The sequence below is a fragment of the Bombyx mori genome, chromosome 25 (assembly GCF_030269925.1).
Source record: "Bombyx mori chromosome 25, ASM3026992v2".
NCBI lineage: Eukaryota > Metazoa > Arthropoda > Insecta > Lepidoptera > Bombycidae > Bombyx > Bombyx mori.
Genome location: NC_085131.1, coordinates 8567570 through 8585376, shown reverse-complemented (window position 1 = coordinate 8585376; position 17807 = coordinate 8567570). Strand labels below are relative to the sequence as shown.

The 17807-nt window shown below is 38.4% G+C and overlaps 2 protein-coding genes across 4 annotated transcripts in view; one reads left to right on the top strand and one right to left on the bottom strand.

Annotated features, from left to right (window-relative positions):
- The window catches only part of LOC101742620 (probable Rho GTPase-activating protein CG5521), a 36093-nt gene extending 29749 nt beyond the window's left edge, over positions 1-6344 (bottom strand). For 2 of the 3 annotated variants that reach the window (XM_021347174.3, XM_062676158.1), the window contains exons 1-9: positions 6115-6344; positions 5176-5286; positions 5033-5050; positions 3786-3957; positions 2943-3520; positions 2564-2857; positions 2294-2475; positions 1444-1593; positions 855-1036 (exon numbers count right to left, since the gene is read on the bottom strand). In XM_021347174.3, coding sequence (XP_021202849.2) covers positions 855-1036; positions 1444-1593; positions 2294-2475; positions 2564-2857; positions 2943-3520; positions 3786-3957; positions 5033-5050; positions 5176-5286; positions 6115-6220 — 1793 coding nt within the window. In that variant the 5' untranslated portion in view covers positions 6221-6344. The remainder of the gene's footprint in view (positions 1-854; positions 1037-1443; positions 1594-2293; positions 2476-2563; positions 2858-2942; positions 3521-3785; positions 3958-5032; positions 5051-5175; positions 5287-6114) is intronic. The other variant, XM_021347177.3, reaches the window with a different exon arrangement.
- A 9069-nt stretch (positions 6345-15413) lies between these two features.
- On the top strand, positions 15414-17807 carry LOC101745936 (uncharacterized). Its single transcript, XM_004921787.5, has 3 exons — positions 15414-15933; positions 16965-17061; positions 17425-17807. Exons 1-3 carry the CDS (start codon positions 15808-15810, stop codon positions 17778-17780), a joined length of 579 nt encoding a protein of 192 aa, XP_004921844.1. The 5' UTR covers positions 15414-15807; the 3' UTR covers positions 17781-17807.

Genomic DNA, 17807 nt, shown 5'->3' with positions numbered 1-17807 from the left:
AGTTGTCGACTTCAAACGAATCCTCAAAAAAAAAAGAGTTGTAACATATTAGGATGTCAATAAACAAGCGATAAATGTTTTATTGTTTTGTTTTGTATTACAGCACTTTTGCTAGACAACGCTATATTTTTTTCGTTTACTCTAAAGATATACGGGTACATTAATATTTAAAAAAGTTGTGTAAGAATAGCTACGTTTATATTAAGCTTATTTTATCGCTTGTTACCGGAATAAAGTACGTCCAATTCTATGTTATTAGCAAGAATGCAAGGTTTTTTTTTATTGCCATTGTAGGCAGACGGGCATACGGCCCACATGATAGTGAGTGGTTGCCGTCACTCATGGACGTCAGAAATGCTAGGAGCAGAGACAAGCTGCTGTCTCCATACGGAAAATTCGATATGTTTAAATATACTATGTTATTATTTAACCATGGAAGTAGTTTATGAGCACGTGTTAAGTACGCGTGGCAAAGCAAGGATATATATTGCGTATAGCCTTATAACTGTATGTGGCATATATCAACCGAGACAGTGGAATACGGATCCAGATGATTTTAGGCTCTTATCTTTAAACACTGATACATTCATGCGAGCAGTGTCTGAAGAGTAAGTGATAGATTAATTAAATTACACAAAGCAAGCAAAGATGTGTCGCGCAACTATTTTTATTCTCTAGCGTTCAGCCAAAGGTAATTCGGCGAAATTTGTTGAATACATTAAAACTCACAAATATGTATAATAAATAAAGGTAATACATACAGGTACGAACCACATAAAAAATACACAAAAATACATAAATATCGATACGGCCCATCAAAGAACGATATACGAGCTTCCAGTACACGTGCATACCAAGTGTTATAGTCCATGGCGACGTGCATGACCATGTAGCGGTATATGTTGAGCACGCGCTTGCACGTGTCGGTCTGCTCGTCCAGCAGCTGCTGCGGGGAGGCGGCGCCCGCCGGCAGCACGGTCCAGCCGCTCCCAACGAACACGTGCGCGGCTTGCGTCATGAACACTTGCAGCACGTTCTGTGTAACACGACATCACAGGTTTGATGGTAGCTGAACGATATTTCTTTCAGACATAATATTAAAGACCAATAATATTAATCTATTCTCAATTGGACCACAGACTTTAAGCAATAAATAAAAGAGTATATATGCGTTTGTGTGTGTTAAATACATGCTATTGTGTGTAGTGTTTTTGAATACATAACTTAAAAAAAAATTAACAATCTGCACTTCTTCTCTATTTTCTATAAAAGTGTGGGATTTTTTTATTTATTGCTTAGATGGGTGGACGAGCTCACAGCCCACCTGATGTTAAGTGGTCACCGGAGCCCATAGACATCTACAACGTAAAAGCCACCCACCTTGAGATATGAGTTCTAAGGTCTCAGGTCTAAGGTATAGTTATAGTTAGAGGATGGACCGACCTGCATGCCAGCCCGAACCATGACGTTGTCTCGTCCGAGAGCCCCGAGGTAGGAGTCGTTCCGCAGTCGCCTGGGCGGCACCGCGGGCTCCCCCTGCGCCAGCTGCTGCTCGTACGTGCTCTCCATTAAGAACGGTGGGATCTCTGATACCTGTTACAATGAATCATTTCCGGGTTTTTTTTTTGTCGTCGCCTGTATCAATTTATTTGACATAATAAATAACGCACACTTTACTATAATTTATAAATATTTTTTCAATGTAACAATAATTGCTTTTTTAACACTAAAAGTCCGACTGGCGGGGCTTTTGTGAGTTTTTGTGTGTTCGGTATTCCGGGCTGTTGGCAAAGATGATATGGAAATAATATTTACACTGATTTGTATGAGGTTTTAATATAAAAGCGACAAAATAACTAAAATAAAATAAAAAATGAGTTGAGAACAGTACAGTTAAACTAAGACTTTGTCGGTAGACGTTTCTCGCTCAGAGAGCTCTGTCTCAGCGGGGGGTAAGGCGGCGGCGGGGGCTGTACCGCACGTTCGCATATTTGGTTCCGTTATACTTTGTAATATATTTTTTTTGTATAATTTTAAACTATTTGAAAATACTATACAGGGTGTTCCACTAAAGATTAAATGTTAACAAAAATGTGATGTGTATCAAAGTCAATGAAAATAAACATCTAAGCTATATAATGGAATATTAGATAGATTTAAGCTATAAATTCATAGAGATCTTCTACCGAATGTGCTATTTCATAAGCCTGCCTATATCTACGAGATATTTCAGAATTTCGTAATGAAGAAAAAAATCATTAGCATATTAATCATTCATAAGTGAACGTCTTACATTCATTTGTATCCAATCTTTGTATAGAGCTATGACGCGGCGGATGGCAGCAGCGTGCGAGAAAGGCAATAGAAACGCTTGACGTAAGACTTCTATAGTGAAGTCTACGTGTTCCCGCGAGGAGCAACATAGCACGTCACGTACTACTTGCTCTGAACTTAGCTCTTCATAGACTCCTGATCCTACAATCAATATAAGAGGTTAGGTGTTTTTTTTAAAAAAAACTTAAGTGTTATAAAGACGTTTGCCTGATTCGCAAATTTATTTTACCTGATTCCAAACTTGGATGTGGTGTATTAGATGCGGAGTCGTGCGAAGATGCGCGACTGGAGTCCGATGGGTGTCCTACAGTGAAGGATGTCTCTTCTTCGTGATGGAGAGACGTGGCTGGGGTGGGAGTGTTCGAATGCGGAAGATGAGACCCGATACTGGTCATAGACGAAGGTTGTCCGCCATCACTACCCTGTTTCTTCATGAAATGCGCGTAGTTGGCGACCCACTTGATAAGAGTTACTCGGCATAAGACAAAATCATCTTCTAGTATGTTGTGCTGTACTGGCAAATCTGAAGCATCATTCAAAAGTCATAATTAATAATACAGTTTTGAAATTATACATAGACAAAAGGTATATCACGCAGTTTTGCTTACCTAAGTTAGGTTTATACAAAGAATTCTTGTGATTAAACTGTGGACAAATTACGGGCAAATAATACTGCTTAAATTTTTCAAGTAAAAACGCGAAGCATCTCATTGCCTTGGCGTGCGATCTATCTCTCCATTGCAATTTCGTCACGGACGTCGCCATTCCATCGAGAAGTATCTCAAAAAAATACTTGGTTTCATTATCAACAGATTTTTCATTCGCACTCGGTGGCAGGAGAGGTTGTATCTCGACGCTTTGTACGGGGTTCAGTGCATTCGTGTCGTGGAAGATGGATGCGGATACATTAGCAATCTTTCCCATTATTCCTGACGAGGTCTGTTCCACGACGACTTTCTTGGCGTTGTCAATTACAGTTGAGAAATTGGGATGTTGCATAATGTCTTCCATACTAAAATCGCCTGTTTCGTGTGGATTGGTTGTTATATCAAATGGTTTTGGATTTAGCGGTGATGGCCTGGTCACATTGCCAGGATCTGGCATACCAGGTATGAGTAGCGCGAACATTTTGTGGACCTCGAAGGGAGCATTGTCGCCTAGCGCTTGATACCAAAGGAGAAAAAATCTGAAAATTTAATGTTTTTGTTTACTGTGCCTATTTTAAAGTTGCAATTTATATGACAGTACTTGTCTGATCCAAGGTTATTCTAAAAATATATTTTTGTGTGTTCCCTTTGTAGAAAAAATGGACATAGGTTGGGATAATTAATTATGTTTATTTTCTTAATAAGTTACTTCCAGGGGCAGATACTCCAAGCTTCGTTATTTTTTGCCTATAGTAAACACTTAAATTCTTTTTCGCTATTAAACAAATTATGTCGTTTTCTTACTTTATTGCCTCTGCCCTTAATTTTTGTGAGTTTGCACTGTGCAGCAATTTCGAGAATATCCTTGTCAATGAGTGTAACTGCCATCTTTTTCCAAGCAATTCTGGTAAGAGACAAAGTACTTTTTCCAGCAGTAGCAGAGCTGCTTCTAATTCTTCTTTACCAGCCTTGTGAACTAAAACATTTCTTAAAATTAGTCTTTAATCAAGCGATCTATAGTTGGCTGCATTCAAAGACCCACAACACCATTCCTAATGAATTAAGAATACCAATCTGGTTTTAGTGAAACATATGTCTAGACTGCTAAAGCAAGTTTATGTACAGCACTATATATTTATAGCAATGTCTGATTCTGATTATCAATGCACAATCACAATGACCATATTTAAAAAAATGTAAATTTTACTTATTCTTTGTTCTATTTATAAGGTACTGATATCAATATCGGAAATAGCCAGTTTTCTCTAAAAAAAGGTTGAGTATTATGAATCATGCACAAAAAGAATATACTTCTGTGTGATAAGCCAATGATAATTTGACATGATTAGATTATAGCTGCAACCCAGATTAAGATGAAACACTAAAATGAACTGCCATGTATGTATGCTTTGAATTCTTGCCTTCTTAAATAATGCTCCAGAGTATTACTTAACAGAAGATAAATTTATGTGAAAATTATACTCTTATCGATAATTTAAGAATATGTTAGCATTTTGTATTCTGTTACTTTATTTACATTTATCCTATAGTTTATATAAATATAACAATCAAATGAATAGCTTGGCTTCTGAATACATATTGATACTATTCTATTTGATTCAACGAAAATAATTGTTTATCAAAATACCTTATTTGTAAAAAAATAACGGGAAACTACCAATTTTAAGTTTTCAATCAATTGTTTTCATACAATTAGCAAGTGACAGCAGAGTGTGATCAGATTTTACTAGATATATACCTTTAACTAAGATCAGTACCATAGTTAAAATATTTATCGATCAATAACTGAGAATCTAAGCTACAGTTTACAGTAGTGGTGATCCTAACTAGGTTACTCTATCTCTACCAACTGAATTTGGCAATCAGACTGGAAATAAAAGTGAATGAATTAATTCTAAGCAGATAGGATTCTAAGATTTAAATTAGAAATAATATTTCGAGCATTATATAAAAAAGCAACATTGTAATTGATTAATTCATGATTTTTTACTTTCTATTATATCTGATATCTAAATTCACCCAAAACTCACCTAGATGAAACGGAAGTTCTGTACCGCAAAAAAAAAACAGAAAAAATACATTATGTATATAAAAACAGATAGACTATAATACATTTATTTATTTACATAACAAACTAATAATAATTGAAAGATAATGTACATGTGTCACATACCTTTTTGACGCAGGTTATTTTCGGCTTGTATAAAATTATCATACAATATGAAGTAAACATGACTGAAGTTGTTTTCAAAATATGTTTTAGCTTCATCTGAATCAAAATGTTCTGAAATAAAATTATTTATTATTAAAGTTTTCTAGTCCAGTTAACAATAGAAAAATAAATTACCTTAATGTTTTACAATAAAAACAAATAAAAAATGAAAATAAGAAAATGGATATAAGATATATTCAATTTAGAAATACTTTGGATAATTGAAGATACTTCTACCATGAATACGTGACAGACAAGAGCTATAAGAAGTAAAGATCAAGCACTGTGGTATTATTTTTAACCAAAGAGACTATCGTTTTGATTCTGTTATCTTTGAAAAGAAAATAATGATACATGGTAATATTTAAATGAATGCAATGTTTTTGTAAATTTCGTGTCACATTCTTTTTTTTTTAAAGTGGAATCATTTTGATATTTCTCAGTAGAAAAATTGTTTTCCCAATCAGTCAGTCAGCAAAATTTATATAAATCTAAAAGTGCTTAAGAGAGCATTTGATGAAAACTTTTTAATTTTAACATATTTAGTTAATTTAATACCAATTGATTTGGTTAAATTCTGTACAAATCTGTGACTCATTGGCTATGCTAAAATATGGAAAATAAGTAATATTTCATTCAATCTGTCAAAAAAATAGAAATTTTAACATAGTTCCATTTACATCAATATCCAGTTTTAAGACGCATTTTTAAATTTCTCTCTTACAAATTACAATAAACAGTTGTAAGCCGCAACGAATCAACTACAAGTACAGTTATACAGACTAATTAGCATGTACGGAACGTAACACTTACCACATGCGCAAAGGACTTATAAAATATAAATATCGTCTGAAATGATTTAACTAGCTTTTTAAAACCAATACGAATATTCGGACTTACCTAAAATAATTTTTAAATGTTTGAGTCGTGTCGCAGAATCTTTTTTGGAGTCCTGTATTTTAACAGTTGACTTTTTGAGATCCTGGTGAGATTTTTTAGTGAACATCTCGGTGGTTGTATTATTAACTCATTACGGAAATTCCATTCATTGTAACAATTAAAATTACATTAATTTCACATTGTTTTCTTCAAGTTTTCACTCCCCATTTTGACATTTCAGTGCACTTAAAAATCACAGTTGACGTAAACAGTACGTTTAGTTTTTTTTTTACCAAGGAAACCAGTTTCGGACAGCCAAAAACTTGAAATGCAGTAACTTGGATCAATAATGAATAAAAATACATTATTCGGCTAAAATCTAAAATGAAATGGAACTGTTGTTTATTTTAATTAAGTATTTAAAGGATGTAGTGTGTATTAAAAGCTTACAAGGGCCATGTGTATTATCTATGAGAAGAGCTTTGTCCTGCCTATTTTTACGGGAAAGTAATCATGAATTTCAGTTTAAAGAATGAGAGGATAGATTTTATCTCAAAGTTGGTGGTATTAACATTATGATTTTTACAGACTCCCGTAATAACTCAACTTCAAGTGTACCATGAGATTGTTCACCTATCCGTGTAATTTATATTGCTATAATAGGCAAACACTACTCACTGCTTAATAACGCCGAATGAAGTTAAGTCCAAAAAATTGCACGGATGTGTGAAGGAGCTTATAACCTACCTGATGCAGTGGCTAATATTTAATATATAAAAAATATTTTACTGTTTATCTTATATTACTATCGACCTATACTGTTTTCGACCTTACTTATATTTCTAATTTTATAAACACGCCCTCCTTGACCGCTGAAAAAGTTAAAGTACTAAAAAAAAGAAAACTTCACGAGACCCTAAGCGCGGAACTAAACGGTAAAAAAGTTTGAGCCATATGAATATTTTTAAATTAATGTATTTTAATGCTAACTGCTAAGAGATAATTAGTGATTGCATATTTTCGTGAATTTACAGTTTTTAGTCGTGGATTTTCCTAGATAATATACTTAATTAGATTTTTATATTACCTAGTTATATTCAACGTTTGTAATACTTTATTTTAAATATTGACCGTTGGAAAAAGCTTACTTAAAAAAATTAACAAGGTACATAAATTAGTAGTGTCCTAACGTACCATCGGCATTTTCTAATAAGCAATACCTATCTGTTTACGTTCCTAGTAGACCGACAACTACGAGGTAGTCGGGAGAAAGTAGATGTCACTAGATGCCACTTTCTCCTCTTGATTTGCAATGAAATAATAAAGGCTATTTTCACCGTCAAAAAAATAGCGTGTCTAGTTTTTTGTGTTTTATCGTTGTGAGATCGAAAGCGGGACAGGCAGAACGCCGTAAGTTTTGATAGTAGTAAAGATACATTAATTTTTTATTTATTTTATTACCCTTGTAGGCAGACGAGCATACGGCCCACCTGATGGTGAGTGGTTGCCGTCGCCCATGGACTTCAGCAATGCCAGGGGCAGAGCCAAGCCGCTGCTTACCGTTAAGTACTTTCCACAAGCCTCGTTTGAAGAAGGACATGTTATAACACTATAAACCGGATTTAGTATTGTTAATTATTAAAATGTATGCTGACTAATTTTAATCAATGTAGTATTAATCTATAATAATCTATATATATAAAAATGAATTGCTGTTCGTTAGTCTCGCTAAAACTCGAGAGCGGCTGGACCGATTTGGCTAATTTTGGTCTTGAATTACTTGTGAAAGTCCAGGGAAGGTTTAAAAGGTAGATAAATATGAAGATGCTCGGAATTTAATAAAAATAACAATTTTGTTTTTAAGTTTACTTTATACAAGAATTTAGGTATTTTATTTATCGATTGAGGTACTACGAAGTCTGCCGGGTCAGCTAGTCTATCTATCTTCTATCTATATATATAAAAATGAATTGCTGTTCGTTAGTCTCGCTAAAACTCGAGAACGGCTGGACCGATTTGGCTAATTTTGATCTTGAATTATTTGTGGAAGTCCAGAGAAGGTTTAAAAGATTTAGATAAATATGAAAATGCTCGGAATTAAATAAAAATAACAATTTTGTTTTTCCTTTGATGTGTCCCCCGTCGGACGGATTCCTATTCAAATTAAGGTTCAAACACCCGACGACCATAGGGCCCTCTCTTCTTACCTCCGTAAGGAGCGTATAAGTTTCCATACGTATACGCTCCAGGAGGAGCGCGAACTCCGCGTTGTAATACGCGGAATCCCTAAAGAGTTAGATGTAGAGCTCGTAAAAGCCGACCTGTTAGAACAAGGCCTACCAGTGAATTCTGTGCACCGTATGCACACCGGTCGCGGTAGGGAGCCATATAATATGGTTCTAGTCGCTCTCCAGCCTACCCCCGAGGGTAAGAAAATCTTTAACACACAGACCGTCTGTAGGCTCTCTGGTATCGCTGTCGAAGCCCCCCATAAAAAAGGCACTCCTAGCCAGTGCCATAACTGTCAATTGTACGGGCACTCTTCCCGTAACTGTCACGCGCGCCCCCGATGTGTTAAGTGTTTGGGCGATCACGCCACTGCCCTCTGCGCTCGCGACCAAAAAACCGCGACGGAACCGCCTAGCTGCGTCCTGTGTCGAACACAGGGTCACCCCGCGAATTACCGTGGTTGCCCCCGAGCCCCTAAAATAAATCGCCGCGTCGCCCGCCTAAACCGCCTCCGAGCTTCCGGCCCAGACATCAAAGCCTCGGCACCCTCTGCGTCGCAGGCTAAGCCAGCGTTCGTTCCGGCGGCGGTGCCCAGTGTCTCGGCCTGGGCAAAACCGCTGCCGTACACGAACACGGCTACAACTCCCTCCTCCGCGATTCGTCCCGCCCCCGCGACTCGTCCCTCTCCCGCGACTTGCCCTCCGACCGCGTCCGACAATCTCGCTTTAGCGATCGACTTCTTTCAGTCGATCAACTTTGAGCGCGTTAACGCTTTGGGCGACGCCATTCGCGCTGCCTCCACTGCACAACACTTTATCGCCGTTGTGCAGGAATACGCCGACGTATACGCGTCATTAAATACGCACGTCCTCCCCTCACTCCGCCGGTAATCAATGGCGTATATAAGTAGAATAAAGCCCCTATCCGTAACGATAGGATTTTTTAACGCTTACGGTCTCGCAAATCAACGTGATCAGGTTTCTGACTTTTTGCGTGACCACCAAATTGATATCTTTTTAGTGCAGGAGACCCTACTTAAGCCCGCGCGCCGTGACCCTAAAATCGCGAACTATAACATGGTCAGGAACGACAGGCTCTCTGCCCGTGGTGGTGGTACCGTCATTTACTATAGAAGAGCCCTGCATTGCGTCCCGCTCGATCCTCCCGCGCTCGCTAATATCGAAGCATCAGTGTGCCGAATCTCACTGACGGGACACGCGCCGATCGTTATCGCGTCCGTTTATCTTCCACCGGATAAGATCGTTCTAAGCAGTGATATCGAGGCGCTGCTCGGTATGGGGAGCTCTGTCATTCTGGCGGGCGACCTAAATTGTAAACACATCAGGTGGAACTCACACACCACAACCCCGAATGGCAGGCGGCTTGACGCGTTAGTCGATGATCTCGCCTTCGATATCGTCGCTCCGCTAACCCCGAATCACTACCCGCTAAATATCGCGCATCGCCCGGATATACTCGACATAGCGTTATTAAAAAACGTAACTCTGCGCTTACACTCGATCGAAGTAGTTTCAGAGTTAGATTCAGACCACCGTCCCGTCGTTATGAAGCTCGGTCGCGCTCCCGATTCCGTTCCCGTCACGAGGACTGTGGTGGATTGGCACACGCTGGCCATCAGCCTGGCTGAATCTGATCCACCATCGCTCCCGTTTAACCCGGACTCTATCCCGTCTCAGGATACCGCTGAAGCCATAGACATCTTAACGTCACACATCACCTCGACATTAGATAGGTCATCGAAACAAGTTGTAGCGGAGGACTTCCTTCACCGCTTCAAATTGTCCGACGATATTAGGGAACTTCTTAGAGCTAAGAACGCCTCGATACGCGCCTACGACAGGTATCCTACCGCGGAAAATCGTATTCGAATGCGTGCCCTACAACGCGACGTAAAGTCTCGCATCGCCGAAGTCCGAGATGCCAGATGGTCTGATTTCTTAGAAGGACTCGCGCCCTCCCAAAGGTCTTACTACCGCTTAGCTCGTACTCTCAAATCGGATACGGTAGTAACTATGCCCCCCCTCGTAGGCCCCTCAGGCCGACTCGCGGCGTTCGATGATGACGAAAAAGCAGAGCTGCTGGCCGATACATTGCAAACCCAGTGCACGCCCAGCACTCAATCCGTGGACCCTGTTCATGTAGAATTAGTAGACAGTGAGGTAGAACGCAGAGCCTCCTTGCCACCCTCTGATGCGTTACCACCCGTCACCCCGGTGGAAGTTAAAGACTTGATCAAAGACCTACGTCCTCGCAAGGCTCCCGGTTCCGACGGTATATCCAACCGCGTTATTAAACTTCTACCCGTCCAACTCATCGTGATGTTGGCATCTATTTTCAATGCCGCTATGGCGAACTGTATCTTTCCCGCGGTGTGGAAAGAAGCGGACGTTATCGGCATACATAAACCCGGTAAACCAAAAAATGATCCGACGAGCTACCGCCCGATTAGCCTCCTCATGTCTCTAGGCAAACTGTATGAGCGTCTGCTCTACAAACGCCTCAGAGACTTCGTCTCATCCAAGGGCATTCTTATCGATGAACAATTCGGGTTCCGTACAAATCACTCATGCGTTCAACAGGTGCACCGCCTCACGGAGCACATTCTTGTGGGGCTTAACCGACCAAAACCGTTATACACGGGAGCTCTCTTCTTCGACGTCGCAAAAGCGTTCGACAAAGTCTGGCACAATGGTTTGATTTTCAAACTATTCAACATGGGCGTGCCGGATAGTCTCGTGCTCATCATACGGGACTTCTTGTCGAACCGCTCTTTTCGATATCGAGTCGAGGGAACCCGCTCCTCCCCACGACCTCTCACAGCTGGAGTCCCGCAAGGCTCTGTCCTCTCACCCCTCCTATTTAGCTTATTCGTCAACGATATTCCCCGGTCGCCGCCGACCCATTTAGCTTTATTCGCCGACGACACGACTGTTTACTATTCTAGTAGAAATAAGTCCCTAATCGCGAAGAAGCTTCAGAGCGCAGCCCTAGCCCTAGGACAGTGGTTCCGAAAATGGCGCATAGACATCAACCCAGCGAAAAGTACTGCGGTGCTATTTCAGAGGGGAAGCTCCACACGGATTTCCTCCCGGATTAGGAGGAGGAATCTCACACCCCCGATTACTCTCTTTAGACAACCCATACCCTGGGCCAGGAAGGTCAAGTACCTGGGCGTTACCCTGGATGCATCGATGACATTCCGCCCGCATATAAAATCAGTCCGTGACCGTGCCGCGTTTATTCTCGGTAGACTCTACCCCATGATCTGTAAGCGGAGTAAAATGTCCCTTCGGAACAAGGTGACACTTTACAAAACTTGCATAAGGCCCGTCATGACTTACGCGAGTGTGGTGTTCGCTCACGCGGCCCGCACACACATAGACACCCTCCAATCCCTACAATCCCGCTTTTGCAGGTTAGCTGTCGGGGCTCCGTGGTTCGTGAGGAACGTTGACCTACACGACGACCTGGGCCTCGAATCAATTCGGAAATACATGAAGTCAGCGTCGGAACGATACTTCGATAAGGCTATGCGTCATGATAATCGCCTTATCGTTGCCGCCGCTGACTACTCCCCGAATCCTGATCATGCAGGAGCCAGTCACCGTCGACGCCCTAGACACGTCCTTACGGATCCATCAGATCCAATAACCTTTGCATTAGATGCCTTCAGCTCTAATACTAGGGGCAGGCTTAGGGACCCCGGTAACCGTACTCGTCGAACTCGACAAAGAGGTCGACGTGCAACCTAACCCATGCATCAGCCCGCTGAGTTTCTCGCCGGATCTTCTCAGCGGGTCGCGATTCCGATCCGGTAGTAGATTCATTCGCGAAACAATTGCTCTTGAGTTGTTAGGTCTCCTTCGGAGGCGCTCGGGCAGTTGTTAGCAAATCCCACCCCTCTTGGCTGAGCCTTTGCTCGCCCACCTGTCCTGGTGAAACTGGAAAGGCCTTCGGGCCACCAGTAAACTTTCAATCATAAAAAAAAAAAAAAAAAAAAAAAAAAAAAAAAAAAAAAAAAAAAAAAAAAAAAAAAAAAAAAAAAAAAAAAAAAAGGACGGATTCCTTTTGTTTGTTTTAAGTTTATTTTATACAAAAGTTTAGGTCTTATATTTATCAATTGAGGCACTACGAAGTCTGCCGGGTCAGCTAGTTTAAAATATATTTAATTGATTTTTTAAAGAACACCTTAAAGGTACTTCTAAATGTTTCTCATCGACATTTAATAAATTTACGAAAAATCCAAATATGTGTATGGGCTCACCTGTAGTTATTCGAGCGTTACATTACACACTTTCCAGCTGCATTATCACGCTGCGTCGATGGTATCACATCATTGATTATTTTCAGAAAAACTCACACAATTGTTAATTTAATTTCATACCACAATTCTTACTGAGCTACTACTGGTCGTCTAATAAGAAGCGTATTAAAATCAAATCAGTAGAATGTTTATTTGCGTCATTTTTGATGGAACGGCCTGAGTTTTTAAATCTGTCATGCTTAGTAGCTTCGGTAGAGATACAGTTGTGCATTTGGTTTAAAAAATTGCATAGCAGTTGTTCCAAGCAAGAGAGTCTCTCGTGGTAGATAGATCGTGCGTCCCACGTGCAATCTTCTCTGTAGTACATGGACATCAACGGAGAGCATACTATTGATTCTAATGATGGGGAAGAGCACCAAATTTTATACAACAACTAGGTTTTTCCCGCGACTTCGTCCGCGTGGAATAGTTACTTTGGCAAAACGTTAAATTTTACCCGCTCTTCATTTACGTAGAAAGTGAAAATATTTTTGTAGAATGATAAGGAGCTATTTAAGGTACCAAAATCACGCTCTTTAACCGACTTCTAAAAAGAAAGTTATCAATTCGACCATAATTTTTTTATCTATGTATATTGAACGATTTTTCGAAAATGCCTGAACCGATTCTGACAATTCTTATTTCTTTTTTTTTTTTTTGAAAAGGTAGACTTTCCGAATGGTCCTGTAATCATCAAGATCTGATGATGAGTCTATAACCTTCCTCAATAAATGAGCTATCTAACCCTGAAAGAATTCATCAAATCGGACCAGTAGTTCCTGAGATTAGCGCTTTCAAACAAACAAACAAACAAATTCTTCAGCTTTAAAATATTAGTATAGATTAACGTAATTGTGGTATTAGAGCAGCAGTAGTCAACGACGACTGTAATGCTCCATCCATCCAGAAAGCTTTAGTGTACTCTAATGCACTGAACATGCTTCTTTGAAAATGAGGTTGATAGAAGAAATGTTTGTCACAATCATTGTTACATAAACAATAATATCAATTTCAATGAAATTCTAAGAGGAAAGTTTAATTTTAAAATAAATGAATGTAGGGATTTTTACCGCAGAAGGGTTTGCAAATGACGCACGATAATTTATGTAAAATTCTGTTGTGACTTATCTGGGAATATTGGTTCGGCTCAGAATACAAGTCACGCTTTTCAATCGGAAAAGAGGGTTCCTTAAGCGGAACTCGTAAACTTTAATACGCATCTAGAACGGAAAACCCCGCAGACGGTAAATAATGATGAAAAACTAGCAAACACATATTATGGTTCTGTTGATCGAAATCTCATGATTGTTACGAAGAATTCACAATTTGAATTTATTGCTGGAATTTAAGTATTGAAAGAAGGATGAAAGATGTAAGTACTTTTAATCATGGAATTATGTTAAAATTATATTAAAATTTAACTATACAAATGTTAAATAACGTATATTATAATTTGTTAATTAAATTAAATTATAAATTTTAGTTAATATAGACGTAAATAAATTTTTTTAGTGTTTTTTCGTTACTTATTATTTTAGTATGTGATATTTTGAATATTTAATTATTTAATTATTCAAGATTCGCCCGAAGGTGCTCAATTAAGTAAAGTAATGCCGTTTGATTATTTATGCATATATTACTTATTAGATTTGACAGAAATTTATTTTAACTGACTTCGATATCAGCAGCTGATTAAACAAATTATAAACATATTTTTTCACATTTAAGTACATCCCTATTTCAAGTACAAAAAAACCAACATTGACAATGCTTTTAAAAACCTTTAGGTATCATTAGAAGCTGGCCTGGTTTTTTATTTTTATTTTTTATTGCTTAGATGTGTGGACGAGCTCACAGCCCACCTGATGTTAAGTGGTTACTGGAGCCCATAGACATCTAGAACGTAAATGCGCCACACACCTTGAGATATAAGTTCTAAGGTCTCAGTATAGTCACAACGGCTGCCCCACCCTTCAAACCGAAACGCATTACTGCTTCACGGCAGAAATAGGCGGGGCGGTGGTACCTACCCGTGCGGACTCACAAGAGGTCCTACCACCAGTAATTACGCAAATTATAATTTTGCGGGTTTCATTTTTATTACACGATGTTATCCTTCACCGTGGAAGTCAATCGTCAACATTTGTTGGGTACGTATTTCATTAGAAAAATTGGTACCCGCCTGCGGGATTCGAACACCGGTGCATCGCTTCAGCACGAATGCACCGGACGTCTTATCCGTTAGGCCACGACGACTTCAAAACTGGTTTACAATTTATCGTTAAGTTGATACTTATGTTCTACAAAATATATTATATGATGTATGAAATAGTTGATGCTGAGGCCTACTACCATTTTACTCAAGTTTTGACCTTTTGTTTCGTTTGCAGATTAAACAGGATTTAGTCGTGATCAATTTTAAACACGCTTTTTAAGAATCTACATTTCGATATTATTTATCGAAATATTTATAAATAATTATCACTAGCTTAAAGACGTTCGTTTAACGTGAAAATTTGCACATGTATCAAGGGTCGATTTGACTTCAGCCTAATAACTAGTATAACCAGAACAAAAAGATTATTTTAATTTTCCATTTGATTTGCTATCAAACATTGTGGTTTTAAATTATTCATATTCTGTTCAGACTTCGAAGGATTCTATTATTGCGTCATAGGTCACAGATCATATACAATATATGTATATCATGAATTCATCATGTTTATAAAATTTAAACATTAAAACTATAGAATACAATTTGGATCTCGACCTCATACTTCAATATGAGTGATTGCATTCACGGCATTAATGTCTATGGAGCATTCAACACAAGATTTAAGTTCGTTCATCCAGCAACGTAATAATTAAATGAAAATAAATTCACTAATTAAACTACAGAACCGTCTCATCTAATGATTCTTGTTTTTTTGTTATCACAAACTTGTTTTTGTACGCGGGCGTGATGTTGGGTTTACTCGCACCATCTCGTTATAAAACAGTTGTCCACAAGCTTCCTATATAAGTACTCGTTTTGTAAATATAATCCGACAACATGATTTTTATTTCTTGACGGTCACTATAGTTATTGTTGAGCATTTTTGTTATATAACAAAACGAATATATATTTTAAGACGCGTTTATTAACTGTAATTGAATTTAAAATGTGTTATTTGAATATTATATTTCTAACATGTGCATTGTTAGCAACATCAATAGCACAAAACAGCTCAAAAGATGCTATCGGATTCCCGGAAATGGAAGAAAATCCCGATTTGAGAAATAAAGAGGTGAGGACATATATGTACCTAATTTAATCGAAACAGCGTTTGTTTTTAAGGTAATAGGATTGATTTTGTTAATTGATAGGTAAAGAGTATATTATTGATTAATGAATGCATAAGTAGTATCAAGCGTAAATTTTATTTTTCAATTTTCAATTAAAATATCTATTTTAAAAAAGTAAACAAATTCCAACTTAATTTAGAAGCACAGTTTCGCTTTCATCCCAAAAGTTCAAACGGTAGTCGTAACTTTTTTATTCCATTGACGGTTACATTGAGTACTATTAAAAGTATAATTTTAGGTGCCCATATGAAACAGGAAAAGTTTATTTTTTATTTTTTTTATTGCTTAGATGGATGGACGAGCTCACAGCCCACCTGGCGTTAAGTGGTTACTGGAGCCCATGGACATCTACAACGTAAATGCGCCAACCACCTTGAGATATAAGTTCTAAGATCTCAGTATAGTTCCACCCTCCAAACCGAAACGCATTACTGCTTCACGGCAGAAATAAGCAGGGTAGTGATACCTACCCGCGTGGACTCACAAGAGGTCCTACCACCAGTAAAAAGTTCCGTTTTCTAATAAATTCAGTGGTTTTAACCTTCAAGATAGTCTCAGTAAAAACACAGCTACACTAATCGACTTTTTTGTGAAGTTCAAAACGATTTCTTACAAAAATATTTGATGAATTATGAAGTTTTTGTGTTGAACAATTAAATGGCTTCCAATTCGTTGTAGGTACCTACTAGACAAAAATATACATGAGCATTTTCAAGTATAGCACTCATTGATTACCAGTGACGTAATCTTAAAAAAAAATATGTATATCTTATTGATTCCACAAAGCATCTATTTGATTTAAATAGCTTTCATTATAAATGCAAAAGATTGTCATTAAAAAGCCTTTGCCCTAACTTTTTACAGTTATTGTTGTTATAAATTATATATTACTTTAGAATGGTTAAAAAAGACAAAAAGAGTTGTACTATATAGGTACATGCACAATCATAGAATCTGATCTGCTTTATTTTAGAATCGCCAACCAGTGTTCATTCCGGCAAGATGTCCGGACAACGAATTGTTCTATCCGGGAGACCAAAAAGACGACTGGATTTGTGATTGCAGACCAGGTAACTACTTATTTTTAGCACATTATATGCTTTTTTTTTTGCTAAGATGCGTGGACGAACTCACAGTCCACCTGGTGTTAAGTGGTTACTGGAGCCCATAGACATTTGCAACGTAAACGCGCCACCCAACTTGAGATATAAGTTCTAAGATCTCAGTATAGTTCCACCCTCCAAACCGAAACGCATTACTGCTTCACGGCAGAAATAGGCGGGGTGGTGGTACCTATCCGTGCGGACTCACATGAGGTCCTACCACCAGTAAAACCAGTGCTTGCTACGTTCATACACGCCTATAGAGTTTTTTTTACAATATAGCTTCCTTTTTCGGTTTGTATGTGTTTCTATATCTATATCTTTTTTTAGCGCACCTATATCACCCAGGAACAGACAAATGCTGGCCAGCTTTTCGACAAGGTCCATGTGAAGTCGGACAGTATCTAGTTCTTCCACAAAATTCAGTAATTCCGGTTTGCGAGCAAAACCCTTGCAACACGGATACATTAGTTCAATTGAATGGGAATTGTGAAAAATTGGGATCTATAGCTCCTTGTAATCATTTATACCCGGTATCTTCATCATTAGGAGTTAATTCTACAACATTAGTAGTTAGCTGCGTGACGCTTTCTCTTGAGACAAGGTTTACAGAAGTAATAGGAGTGCTATGTCCTCCTGGGAGTAGACGAAGTGTTAATGGTAAATGTGTTCCTACTCTTTTATAAATATTAAATTATTTTTATTTCTAAGTA